Raw genomic sequence first — 14,570 nt, 5'->3', positions numbered from 1 at the left:
CACTGTTATCATCAGCAGCAGCAGCAGCACTTTAATCACCACCACCATCACCAACATCATCACTAGCCTCATCATCACCACCACCATCATCACTAGCATCATCATCATCACCATCACCACCATCACCATCATCATCATCATCACCACCATCACCAACATCATCACTAGCATCATCACCACCATCACCATCATCATCACTAGCATCATCATCACCACCATCATCATCATCACTAGCATCATCATCATCATCACCATCACCAACATCATCACCACCACCATCATCATCATCATCACTAGCATCATCATCACCACCATCACCATCATCATCATCACCATCACCATCATCATCACTAGCATCATCATCATCACCATCACCATCATCATCACTAGCATCATCATCACCACCATCACCATCATCATCATCACCATCACCATCATCATCACTAGCATCATCATCATCACCACCATCACCAACATCATCACTAGCCTCATCATCATCATTACCATCACCATCATCATCACCACCATCACCAACATCATCACCACCACCATCATCATCATCACCACCACCATCATCATCACTAGCATCATCATCACCACCATCACCATCATCATCATCACCATCACCATCATCATCACTAGCATCATCATCATCACCACCATCACCAACATCATCACTAGCCTCATCATCGCCACCATCACCATCATCACTAGCATCATCATCATCATTACCATCACCATCATCATCACCACCATCACCAACATCATCACTAGCATCATCATCACCACCATCACCATCATCATCACTAGCATCATCAGCATCACCACCATCACCAACATCATCACTAGCATCATCATCACCATCACCATCACTAGCATCATTATCATCATCATCACCATCACCATCATCATCACTAGCATCATCATCATCACCACCATCATCACTATCGCCATCACTAACACCACCATTGTCACCATCATCACTCCTTGTTAAGAGACCTTGGGCTTTTCACACTCTATCTCTGGGCTTCAATGCAAAGGACTTTAAAATTATTTGATAGTCACTAACAGTTATTGAGTAGCTAACACTGAATGCCTCTCATGTGGCTGACCTATATTAAGAGCTTGTGTACAGTAGTTCATTTACTCCTCACACTGCCCCCCCAAGTAAGTCCCTGATAAAATACTTCGCATGGGAGAGACCTGAATTCTAAAGGGATCTGGTAGAGCCAGGACTTCAGCCTGTTCTTACTGACACCAGAGTCCACGCCCTAGCCCACTCTGCTTCACCACCTTCTCTCGTTGTGAGGTTAAAGGAAATAATGGAAAGGAAACCCAGTTGGCATAGTGGGCTGCTCAGGAACCCCACGGTTGCTTGCATTTGTCCTCAGGCTGGCCTGAAGTCCTGATGAAGGAAAGAAAGAGGAAATCTGGTGTAGATGTCTTGTATCTCCAGGATGTCTTGATCATTCCTGCCCTGATCCTGCAAATCTTTTTTGTTGTTGTTGTTGTTTTTTGTCTTTTTGCTATTTCTTGGGCCACTCCTGCGGCATATAGAGGTCCCCAGGCTAGGTTTCCAATCAGAGCTGTAGCCACCGGCCTATGCTAGAGCCACAGCAACGTGGGATCCGAGCCACGTCTGCAACCTACACCACAGCTCACAGCAACGCCAGATCCTTAACCCACTGAGCAAGGCCAGGGACTGAACCCGCAGCCTCATGATTCCTAGTCGGATTCCTTAACCACTGCGCCATGACGGGAACTCCTGATCCTGCAAATCTTTATACAGCCCCTGGTATGTGTGTCCTAGGTGCTGTGATGGGAGGAGGGGCCGTAACCAGTAAACAGTTGCAGCCTCAGCCCTGAAGCAAGTGCAGGGAGTCAGGTGTGTTGATGGTCTCCTCGTCCGCAAGCTGATGCAGCAACATAGGGAAGTGTCAACCGAGTTATCCACAGATTCTTCCAAAACACACCTAGGGGAGTCAGGAAGGTGAAACATCAGCCCTCAACTCTGTTCAGGCTTCTGAATAGCTTGGTTTGCCCCCAGGGGTATACCGCTAGGCTCAGGGCAGTGTTAGCTGCAGGACCGGCTGGTCGTGTGACACAAACACGTTCCGACAACGCACTATTACGGGCTCTGCAGATCTAAGGCTGGTTTTAGCACATTTCAAGCCATTGCACAGCCACTGATCTTGCACACGGTGACAGATACCTTTAAGATAAAGAGGGACCCCTTTTTTATGGTAAACAGCATACCAAATCTTTTCAAAATCAAATTTTGAGCATTGAATTCAAGTAAGTAAATATTCATCACATGTCTATTGTCTGTCAAAGAAGCCAGGCAAATGGAGATGCTCCCTGCCCTGGAGGGCTCACAGTCTAGTGCAGGATGAAGGGGATGGTCCATTCTGAATCTGTTTGGTTTTTTGTTTGTTTGTTTGTTTGTTTTGTTTTGTTGTTGTTTTGCTTTTTAAGGCTGCACTTGCCACATATGGAAGTTTCAGGCTAGGGATGGAATCCGAGCTGTAACTGCCGGCCTACACCACAGCCACAGCAACACAGCATCCAAGCCACATCTGTGACCTACACCACAGCTCATGGCAACACCAGATCCTTAGTTCACTGAGCGAGGCCAGGGATCGAACCCACATCCTCATGGATACTAGTCAGGTCGTTACCACTAAGCCACAATGGGAACTGATTCCGGGGTCGTTTTGGATGTGTGGAGTCCAAGGCTGGCTGGCAGCATGCTGGGGTGATCATTGTGAAAGCTCGGGAGAGACACAGACTTGAGCTGGTCCTGGCTCTGTGACCTTGGGTTGCTTGGTTGAACTGGATGATGAGTTTGGTGGTGGTGTGCTGTGCTCACCCAGAAGGCTTTGCCTCCTTGAGATGGAGAATCCCCAAATTCGGCCCCTTCCTCCTGTCCTCAGCACCACCATCAAAACCCTCTAGACAACCATCGCCTCCTTCCTGCACTGCCCAATAGCCTCCAATATCCACCCAACATCCTCCAGTCTTTTCTCCAAACTGCAGTCATCTCTACAAAATGCGAATTAATCACAGCCACCCCTCCCTTAGAACCCTCATCAGTTTCCTTCATGGAAAACCCCTCTCCTTGATTCTACAGAGGTTGCTTCCATGGCCCTGCTCACTTTTGCCACCTCATCTCATTCCTCTCTACCCTCCTGCAGGTGTCCCGATGGGCTGGCCTCGGTTCTAGACTTTGACCCAACCCTTTTCACCCCTCAGGGTCTCTGCCCTCCCATCCCTCCATCACCATGATCTTCCCCTCATCTTCACAAGGTGTATCTCCTCCTTCAAGCCACATCTCCACGTCACCTCCCCAGAGAGCCCCACCACCCCACTGCTGCTAACGGAGGTCCCCACGCCCTCCTTTGCCCTGATCATCCCCTCCAGGGCTTATCACATGCCGTGATGATTTCTTGTTCCCTCACTTCTTTTTAATAAATAAGTCCTCTTTTCTCTCTCATCTCCCCACCAGAAGAGGGAGTCCCAGGAGGGCAGGGGCACTGCCACTCTCCTCCAGGACTGTGGGACCAGCCCCAGCGCAGCCACTAAGCACTCCGTCTTGATGGAATGAATGATTCCAGCCTAGTGGTTTCCAAACGGAGCTGGGCGAAGGTCCCGCAGGGCTTCCCATCTACTCCCCATCCTTTCTTGTCTGTGGACCTCCAAGTTAGGTCTGATCAGAGTGGGGACTCCTGTTGAAGATAGAGGGCTGCACATAGGTCCTCGGTGGTCAATCTGGGCATGGGCACAGTGCCGCAGGTCCTGTGTGTGAGCACAGTGCCCAACCAATCCTGAGTCTCACTGAGCAGAACAGTTGGGAAGGGAAGGGTACAGACCTCAGAGGATCTCAGCCACATGTGGTACCCAGAGGGCACTGGGAAATGTGAAGAAGCCTTTTGGTTGCCATGGTGATGAGGGCACTCCTGGCTTTAGGAGGCAAGGGGTGAAAAACATTCTGTGACTGCATCGGACAGCGTCTCCAAAGAAAGAATTGTCCTTCCTATGACGGTGATGTTTCCGCTAGCATCCCACTGCTGGGGCGACTTGGGTTTCTGGGGCCACCACGCAGTTCATCCAGAGGAGAAAAGGAGGACCCATAGAGTGAGGAGGCGGAACTTCCCTCTCAAGGATTAGCAAGGATCAGCAGAAAAACCCTGAGATTTGGAGGGTCGAGTCCCAATCCTAGACAGGCTCTGCTGCTCAGGAGTTGGGTGACCTTGGCTGAGTAAAATCGCCTCAACGAGCTTCAGTTTTCTCTTCCAGAGAATATGGTAGCCAATACCTGCCTGACTCTGTTATTCTTTTTGGTTTTTTTTTTGTCTTTTTTTTTTTTTTTTTTTTAGGGTGACTCCTGCGGTGTATGGAAATTCCCAGGCTAGGGGTCTAATCAGAGCTGTAGCCACCGGCCCACACCAGAGCCACAGCAGCACCAGATCCAAGCTGCCTCTGCAACCTACACCACAGCTCACAGCCACGCCAGATCCTTAACCCACAGAGCAAGGCCAGGGATCGAACCCACAACCTCATGGTTCCTAGTCAAGCTCATTAACTACTGAGCCACGACAGGAACTCCCTGACTCCATTATTCTGAAGCTAAACTAACCATTCCTCACACCATATATTCAGTTAACATCAGTTGCCTTGTAAATCAAACTGATACATATATTCAATTTGTGGTGGAGCCCAGCTTGCTGCAGAGGGCATCTGGAGAGCCAGGAGGACGAAACATCTCTTGTCTGGGTGGACCAGCTCAGAGACATGGTTTACGTGCCTTTAGGGGTTACGGGCTGTAACTCCAGCACCGGCTCTCGAAGGCATCGCTGTCCCAGGCAGAGCCGGCTTTACCGGGAGGGCTCCCCTGTCCTGCGGAGCCAGGTCCTAGCAGCCTGACCTTCCGGGGAAATTAACCCGCACCCTGGCTCTGATTGCAGGCGGCATCCCCTTCATCCTGACCGGCGAGCTCTTCCAGCAGTCGCAGCGGCCGGCCGCCTTCACCGTGGCGGGCACCGTCAACTGGCTGTCCAACTTCACCGTCGGGCTCCTCTTCCCGTTCATTCAGGTACGACTGGCCGGGGTGCCTTGCCCATGAAATCCCCTCCAAGTGATGGATGATTCACACGGCAAAAGCGGATCCTCTCTCCGCTGGAAATTCACACTATGGGCCTAAGGATGGAAGAAATGTGCTTTGATCCCAAGCCTTACTCTTTCTCCCTCCTGCACCTTTTGGGAGCTGCCCCTGGATGCTAAGGACTGTCTCAGAGCAGGTGGCCTTCCCTTCGCTGAGGGTCCGCAGGGAAACCCCAGCAAGAATCTCAAACCCGCATCTTGCTAAGTGCTCCTTCCAGTATGAGACACAGTCCGTGTCCTAGTCCAGTGCACGCTGCCACTCTGCTGTGCATCTCGCGTCCTTATTGTCCTCAGCATCGCCGCTGCTAACGGGGTCATTGTCCCAAAGGGGACCACCATGGACAGGAGCATAATAACTCCAGGAACAGAGATACAAGTTCTTTTGTGTAAAGAATCTATTCATTCACTTGCTCATTCATTCAACGCTTATTTATTGAGTCCCTACCTTGTGCCTGGCACGATTTCAGGCAGTGAGGATAGAGGGGGGACAAAAGCCAATGTCCCCTGGCCTGCTCAAAGGATGCAACATCAGAGCAGAGACCTGTGTGAAATGAGGGAACAGCCTGGAAACAGAGACATCCCGGCAGAGAAACAGCAAGTGCAAAGGCCCTGTGGCAGGGCCATGCTCGACCTGTGTAAGGAACAGCAAAGAGGCTGGAACAGAAGGGGCGAGGGAGACAGGAGAGGCAGGAAATGATATCAGAGAGTCCTCCAGGGCCACGAACCCCAAAGGCAGGAACTTTAGAGGTGTCTGCACAGAGCAAGGGGCCCAGCTGCATTCCAGGAAGGACGGTGGACCTTCCCTGCTCTAAGGCCCACCAGGCTCCCTGCTGCCCAGGGAACAGGTGACATCACTGGTGAAGGTGAGAATCCATCAGGATGCTTCTGAGAAAGAACTCCCCCATCTATTTTCAGGGCCTATTTCTTTTTGTTGTTGTTTGGTGGTTTTGTTTGTTTTTTGGGGAGTGGGGGGTATTTTTTTATTACAGGTGATTTACACTGTTCTGTCAGTTTCTGCTGTATAGCAAAGTGACCCCGTCCTACACATAGGTACAGTCTTTTTCTATTATCTTCTATCACGTTCTATCACAATGATTGGATATATTCAGGGCTTATTTCAACCCTCCCCTGCCCCTTCCTTAATAGTCTGCCAGTTCATTAACTAGCCCTGAGCCCAGCACATTCCAGAGACCCTGCTGCACGCTGGGCTGGGGGAAGGTCACTGAGGCTGCTCCTGCACTCACGCTCTAGAACATTCCTCCACACCAGCCCCCCGCTCGTGGCTTTACATGGTCACCTCACCCTGGTACGGCCCTGAGCTGGGCATTCCCATTCTCTCCACCCTGTGGAGAAGCCGAGGCTCAGGGAGTAGACAGGTCAGCCCAAGGCCCTGGTCCAGGCAGAGGTTCTGCCCCCCCCACCACCACCATCAACGGCGTCCCATCTGCTCATCCATCTCCCCAGTCTCGAGGTCAGGGGCTGACACACCACGGAACTTTGAAAGCATCCTGACTTCGTTATAGCCATCACGTCTCTGAAACAGAAGTGCCTCTGGGAGGCCACGGCCCAGGGCATTAGAGGCGGTTCCATGTCCATTTGCTCCATCCTCAGGGCTCCCTCGCTGGTTGTGCTCAGAACATAGCAAGTTGTCTTTTCAATTGACTTCAAACCCTAAATGGCTTTTTCCAGTTTGGTTCAAAGCCAGCAGAGCAGGGGGGTTGGTAAAATATTCATGATAGTGGGGAAAATTCACTTCAAATCGCTTCTCTGTCAATGCACCTCTCCCTACCATCTTGACAAATTAAATGGGGAAATTCCAGAGCCTTCACACGGCCCACAACTAAGCTGTATATGTCCAGGAAGTAGGCCACTGTCTTCTGAGTGAGGGGGGAAGGGGCCGGAGAGACCTCATCGACCCACAGATCAAAAACGCCCTCTTGGGAATTCCCGTCATGGCTCAGTAGCAACGAGCCTGACCAGGATCCATGAAGATACAGGTTCGATCCCTGGCCTCGCTCAGTGGGTTGAGGATCTGGCGTTGCCGTGAGCTGCGGTGTAGGTCAAAGACATGCTTCAGATCCGGCATTGCTGTGGCTATGGTGTAGGCTGGCAGCTGCAGCTTCAATTTGACCCCTAGCCTGGGAACTTCCATGTGCCGTGGGTACAACCCTAAAAAAATAAATAAAAATAAAATGCCATCTCACTTTCCCACTCTCCACGTCCCAAACTGCACGCTCCCACTGCAGTTTGGGAGGTGACAGCACTGACCTGCCATGAATGCTAGTGTTTCCTTAGCACTGTTCAACCCTGTCGATGCCAGAAGGTAGGGCCTGTCTTTCTCCTTTTAAAGATCGAGAGACTGGAGCTCAGAGAGATGGTCAGAGAAGTGACAGGGCCAGGTGCGAACCCCGTCTCTCACCCTCACCTGGACGATGGGAGGAAAGGAGCCCTTGGTTCTAAGCATACGACTCCATCCTAAAAGTCCATTTGACCCAGGGTTGAGGAATTTATCTTTAAACGCACACAGGCACACATACCCCTAAGAGGTCTCCAGCTGAAACTGGGTCCATCTGACCTTTACCTATTTGTTTATTGCATTTTTGCTTTTTAGGGCCACAAGCGCAGCATATAGAAGTTCTCAGTCTAGGGGTCCAATAGGGGCTGCAGCTGCTGGCCTACACCAGAGCCACAGCAACACAGGATCCAAGCCGCATCTGAACCTACACCACATATCACAGCAATGCCAGATCCTTAACCCATTGAGCAAGGCCAGGGATCAAACCTGTGTCCTCATGGATCCTAGTCGGGTTCACTACCACTGAGCTATGATGGGAACTCCCATCTGACCTTTATCATTTGGCAAACCCTGCCTCACCCACACCATCTTCCAAATAGAAATTCAGTACTACTTTTATCTGGAGATGCTTTCCTAGTCTGGTAGGTCTGGCCCAGGGTTAGGCTCAGTTCCATGCTCAGAACATGCTGGCCTGGCCTTCTCAGCTGGATTCTGTGTCAAGGAAAGGGTGGAGGAGGGGACAGGATACAACTGGGCACCACTCTGTGCCAGGCCCCACATGTAGTCACACTACCTCGTGGAGGGTCTTTTTTTTTTTGCTCTTTAGGGCTGCACCTGCAGCACATGGAAGTTTCCAGGCTAGGGGTCCAATCAGACCTACAGCTGCCAGCCTATGCCACAGCCACAGCAACATCAGATCTGAGCCATATCCATGGCTCACAGCAACGCTGGGTCCTTAGCCCACTGAGCGAGGCCAGGGATCAAATCTACAACCTCACAATTCCCAGTCAGATTTGTTTCCACTGCACCACGACAGGAACTCCCACATGGAAAGTCTTATTACTTCCAAGTATCAGTCAGGATGAGCTGGGGCTCGCTGCAGGAGGAAACAGCCTCCAATCTCAGTCATGTTAAGCCACCTGGGATTATGTCTCACTAACAGCCTCCAATCTCAGTCATGTTAAACCACCTGGGATTATGTCTCACTAGCGAGCTGGGGCTCGCTGCAGGAGGAAACAGCCTCCAATCTCAGTCATGTTAAACCACCTGGGATTATGTCATTGCAGGGATGACAAGAGATCCTGCCCAGAGCTTCCTGGCTCAGGGATGCTGGCTGGCAGGGCCTCTTCCCTCTGAAATAACCATCCCCATGGCAGGTGGAGGGATCAAGGCAGGTCTCACACTTGCCCGTTAAGACCTTGGTGCGATGGTGTCCTGTCGAATTCCCACGAGTGAAAGTCACACAGCCAGGCCTTACTTAAGGGGAAATTCAGGCTGCCTTGTCTGCCCCCTGATGAGGGCCTCACCTCGCTTTTCAAGGAGGAAGACGGGGCTCAGCAGGCTTGGGAGATGTGCTGGGGTCCCGGAGCTGGTGCAGGTGGGAACCTGGTCATGCCCACAGACTTGGTTCTTCCTCGGCCCACACGGGTCTCATGTTCCTTTCATGGTGACCCAGTTTCTGATGGTTTCAATGAAGTGTTGGTGGGAGCTGGAGTGTCACCATCATTCCACTTGGCTCACGGAACTCTTGGGAGCCTGAGAGGTCCCTGGGGTCATGGCTCATGCTGGGTCATCCTGTGTGACGAGCCAGAGTCTCTGAGGGTAAAGTGGGACCAGGACAGCGAGTGTTATAATGTTTCTCCTGCAGGAGCCTCGTGCTGAGACCGTCACCCCATGTAGACATGCGTCCACACACCATCAGGGTGATTTCACAGAGAAGTCAGCTCCAGAGATGCTGAGAGCCTGGCTGGGTGCAGGGGAATAAGGCCAGTGGGGGCTCAGCCTGGTTTAAGGGCTCAGGGCCAGGAGGCCGTCCACACAGCTGAGGTCCCACCAGGCACCAGTGACACGTCTGGTGCCCCCCTGTCTGAGAACATCCAGAGCAACTGTTTCCTCTCAGACGTATCAGGGCACCAGTGTCATGAGAGGGGCAGGGGCACCCCTCTTTATAGCCTTGGGTTTGGGGATTCGGGACAATGCAGGGAGAAGTATGGGCGTGACAAAAAGACAAGTGGCCAAAAAGGCATAGAAGGCAGGTCTCAGATCCCTTCCCTGGGAGTCACAGGGTTCAGATTATGGGGCGAGGGCTGGAGAGAGACATGGGTCCCATGTCAGAGAGGGACCTCTTGACCTTGATCTTGACCTTGACCTTGCCTGGCAATGTCTGCGGTCGTAGAAGGGATGTAGGCAGGTAGCCTGGAGGAGCCAGGGGAATTCCAACTGCAGAGCGCCCTCTACTGGAGCACTCTGGGTTAACAGAGCACATCCCCAAAAGCCAGCGGGATCTCATGGGGGGTGAAGTATTAGCAGTGATGGCTACTAAGCAGGGAAAGGGGGGCTGGGTTTGTGTGTGGGGAAGACCCTTCTGGCTGCTTGGAGACTGGACTCGGGGAGACCAGCTGTGGGCAGGGAGAGCTGGTAGCTGGGGCTGTGTGTCACCTGCAGGAGAAAGGATGCTTGGGCTTGGATTAGGATGATGGCCAAGGAGGGGCAGCAGTCAGAAACAGAGTGAATCCACTTTGCAGAGTTGGGGGAAGGATCTCTCATGAGACAGCCGAGGGCCGGACACATCATCCCAGCTGGGCAGACAGCCAAGCTGGTGACAGCCACCTTGCTGTCAGGGCAGCACACACACCCTTGGTCTTCATCACCTGTGGTTATAGACCAGTGTCAGCCAATCAGCAGTGCTGCCTTCAAAGTTGAACTCATGGCACAGGTACCTCTGAACTGGTCCACAGAAGAATTCCACAATTTAACCAGGCCACTGGCATCATCAAGAGGAGAAAGATTTCATTCGTAAGAGCAGGGCTCCATGGGACACCCACTTGATGGCCTTATTTCCTCCTTGAACTTGACCTTCAGCCCAGGTCTTTGCTTTCCTTTCCCAGTTGCAGCGCTAATGGACAGCCAGTTTGTTCCCAGGAAGGATAGCCATGGATGTGACATGGGCTTCACCGTTCAGAAGTTCAGCAGTACAGAGCCTTTCAAAAATATCCAGTCCCTTCTTCCTTCCTATGTATATGGCGGGCATGTTATAGGTTGGCAACTTTTAATAGTTTTACCCATTGAACCCTCTGTGTAAGCAAAAACTTTCAAACTTAAAAAGGAATAGGGACTAAACAGATAAAAATGTATAAGATGGTTCTGATGGATTCATGAAGGAAATGTGAAAAGTAAAACTAGAAATCAAACAGAAGGTGAAGTAGGAAGGTATCTCTGTGACCCAGGCTGGGAAAAAATAAGACCCTTAAAAGCATAGACAGTGGGGAGAGAAGGGACGGACCCAGCTGTGTCAAAATGAAGGGCTTCTTCCCAATGAGAAACAGCAAAGTCAAGGGTGCTGCAGACAACAGGGTGAGATAAGCCAAGCGTAACCTCTCAAACTGATCAGGGATTAACACCCAAGCAGCAAGAGCCTCCTGTGAGTCAATGATAAAAAGACAAGAGTCCCTCTAGGAACCAGGAATAAGAAGGGGCCGTTCCCAGAACAGGAAGCCTAACTGGTAACACAGGGACGCAAGGCTTTAAACTTCCTTTCCTCCAAGTATGTGTAATTTTTCATATCTATAAAAATTAGAACCACTTTTTCTGTTTTGCATGTTGCCTCTCTTCCCTGCACGAGATTAGGAGCATTTCCTCATGCCCGTGGGCATTTTTAAGGCAGATTCCCTCTGGAAGGCGAGTTCCTGCCCACTGGGGCACCCCCAGGGTCTCTGGGTTTTTAGACACCCTGGGGGTGCCCCACCCCCGCATTCTCACATGGTTGAGAGGAACGTTGAAGATACGACTGTTGACAGGTGTCTCCCTGATGGAGACACCTGTCAGGTGGTCACATTTAGACTTGGGGAAATGTCAGCCTCCTGACTCAAGCCAGGGAACGCATGATGGTTCAATTTCCTTTCTGGATGGGAGCTTGCCAGGGGAGAGGGCCAGGCTCCTGGGGCTGGGGCTGGCAGTGATGAAGGCCTTAGAGAAGGGTGGGCAGGACTTCTAGGTTCCAAGTGGCATCCTTCACCCCTGGGATCAGCTTCTGCTTGCTGTAGACCCTGTAAATGAAGGACTTCCATGCTACAGCCCTTCTGGACATCATCTCAGCCACAGTCAAGAGCCCCTGTATTCCTCTCCTAGGGTTCCCATGACGAAGTACCACAGACCAGAGAGCTTAAACAAAAGAAATGTGTTTTCTCACAATTCTGGAGGCTGAAAGTCTGACAAAGCTCTTGGCTGGTGGTCTCCTCGTATGCGTGTCTGGCCCTAGCCGCCTCCTCTTACAAGAAAACACATCATCTTGGGTAAGGGCCCACCCAGATGACCTCGTTTTACCCTGTCACCTCTTCGAAGACCCTCTCTCCAAATACAGCGCCTCTGAGATACTGGGGGTTCGGGTGTCAACGTATGACTCTTGCACAGTTCAGCCCATAATAGCCACCCAACCACTGTTGCTCAAGCATCTTTTTGGTCCTTTCTCTTATTCCAAAATGTGTCCGTGGCAAATGCCACCCAATCCCAAACAGGCCTGCAAGGAGCCTGAACGTCTTCAGAAAGGAGAACTGTCCCTCTGGGCCAACAAGGCTGTGAACATGGCATAGGCATCAAATCCGCACTGTATCCCCCTCATGAGCAGAGGGGCCCGGGCTGCCTTCCTAAGCTCTCCAAGCCTCAGTTTTCTCATCTGTTGGAAGATAAGCCCCGGCTCCCTCCTTCTTGCATGTGTGGGGGCAACTCTGCAGTGTCCCCTCTCCCAGAGGAAGAGGCCCGAGCTCCAGTTGGACGCATCTCCTTCAGTCTTGGTTTCCTAGAGTTACCATAACACAGCCCCACAAACCTAGCGGCTTAGAACAATAGAAGCACATCCTCTCACAGTTCTGGAGGCTAGGAGTACAAAGTCAAGGTCAGCACACTGGTCCCTTCTGAAGGCTGTGAGGAAGGATTCGTTCCATGGCCTTCTCTTGGTTCTGGGTGGTTCCTTGGCTGGCGGCTCTATCACTCCATTTGCTTCTTCCATCATGCTATGGCCTTCCTCCTGGCTGTGAGTCCAGGTCTCTTTTCATAAGGAGACCTGTGAGTAGATTTAATGGCCTCATCTTAACTTGACTCTATCTGCAAAGACTCTTTCCAGATGATGCCAGATTCACAGGTGCCCCGGGGGACCTCCACATATCTTTTGGGAAGAATATGCTTCTACCCACCACACTGTTCCTATCCGGGAGATCAGTCATCCCAGTTTGCCTAGGACTGGCCCTGGAAGTCCCACATCCCAGAAAACCCCTTGGTCCAGGGCAGCCTGGGACAGGTGGTCACCATAACCCCACCTCAATCACTCCCCCACCAGTGCTCCCAGGATCACCTCCCAGATAAGCTACGTGCACTCACACCCCTGTCTGCATGCAAATGTATGCCCGCTTGATTCCACTGGAGTCATAAAACTCCTTTGGAATTCAGCAAAATCTAGAAGGGAGAAGATGAGTCTTCTCAACGTGAAAACGTTTGGGTCACATCCCCAATGCCTATGCAAAGGGAGAGGGCAGGCTGACGCAGATCTGGGGTGGTGGCTCTAAAAGCAAGCAAAACCGCCCTCGCTCGCCTCTCTGGATGGGCCGGGTGATCCTCCGAGGAAGAGCGCCTCTTTCACCTGCTCCGTCTCTGGTGATGCCAGCGTGGTGCTGGGCCCAGGAGATGAGACAGTGAACAAAAGACACAACCTGCCCTCACATCTCAGGAAGAACAGACACGACTCTCGTGGGACAGGTGTGGTTTGTTTTTCGGGCAAGGAAGTGAATGGCGGACCAGTACAGGGACCTTCTAAGCTGAGATGGAGGAAGTACCTGCATGGGGTGGGGGTGGAGGCAAGGCCTGGCAGGGAGACAGAAGATGCTGGCAAAAGCCCTGAGCAGGTGCAGAGCAGGCATCCAAGGACTGAGAGAACTGCAGGTCATCGGGCCAGAGGACAGTGAGCCGAGGCCCCATCCCTCCGGGCATTGAAGCCATGATAGGAACTTGGGGTTTTATCAGAGGGACTCCGGGAAGCCACTGCATGATTTTAAGACTTGATCCGCATTGTGCTTTTAAAAGACCTCCTTAGCTGCCTGGCGGGACCTAGATACAGGACTGGGGCTGGAAAAATGGATGCTAAGGTGACAGAAACCAGAAGGGTGGTTAATTCTGTGTGTGTTGGGGGCAGAGTGGGGAGTGTTGACTAGAAAAATGGTACAAAGAACTTTCTGGAGTGGTGGAAATATTCCACACCTTAATAGAGGTGTTCGTTACACAGGGTATGCTTTTCTCCAACTCCACTGGACTCTTCACTTAAGACCTGTAAGTTACTCTACACCTAAGATCTGGCAAGTTACTGCACGCAGATGCCTCCTTGATAAAAAGTTGCGTATCTTCTAAAAAAAAGTTTTAGGGTGAAGTCTGTCGCAAAGACAGAGAGGGAGAAAGTTTTTCGGGCGAGGTGACTTCGGGAGTTTCTGTTGTGGCTCAGCAAGTTAAGAACCCAACTAGTATCCATGAGGATGTGGGTTCAATCCCTGGCCTTGCTCACTGGGTTAAGGATCTGGTGTTGCCATTAGATCACAGATGCATCTTGGATCCACTGTGGCTGTGGCTAGGCAGGGAGCTGAAACACGGATTCAACCCCTAGCCTGGGAACTTGCGTTAAGTGTGGCCCTAAAAAGGCAAAAGAAAAAAGAAAAGTATCTATGCCAGATACTGTGGTGAGTTCTTGGGAGCCAGAGAGGGTGACACGTGCACCTATCCCCAGGGGACGAGAGCTGGGAGGTCACTGACTCAGCTGACTCGCAGACAGTGACTTGCACAGGATAGATCAGATCGTGGACCTGCTTGGACCTAGTATGAAAGGTAAGGAGGCGGCGGCAGGTCCTGAGGAAAGTCA

The 14,570-nt window shown here is 51.5% G+C and overlaps 1 protein-coding gene across 1 annotated transcript in view; it reads left to right on the top strand.

Annotated features, from left to right (window-relative positions):
* The window catches only part of SLC2A9 (solute carrier family 2 member 9), a 156,388-nt gene that overhangs the window by 137,807 nt on the left and 4,011 nt on the right, over positions 1-14,570 (top strand). The window contains exon 11 of the mRNA XM_021101011.1: positions 4,965-5,092. Within this exon, the coding sequence (XP_020956670.1) occupies positions 4,965-5,092 (128 nt within the window). The remainder of the gene's footprint in view (positions 1-4,964; positions 5,093-14,570) is intronic.

The sequence above is a fragment of the Sus scrofa genome, chromosome 8, assembly GCF_000003025.6.
Source record: "Sus scrofa isolate TJ Tabasco breed Duroc chromosome 8, Sscrofa11.1, whole genome shotgun sequence".
Taxonomy (NCBI): domain Eukaryota; kingdom Metazoa; phylum Chordata; class Mammalia; order Artiodactyla; family Suidae; genus Sus; species Sus scrofa.
The sequence above is the reverse complement of the archived record's forward strand: the minus strand, read 5'-3'. Positions and strand labels throughout refer to the sequence as shown.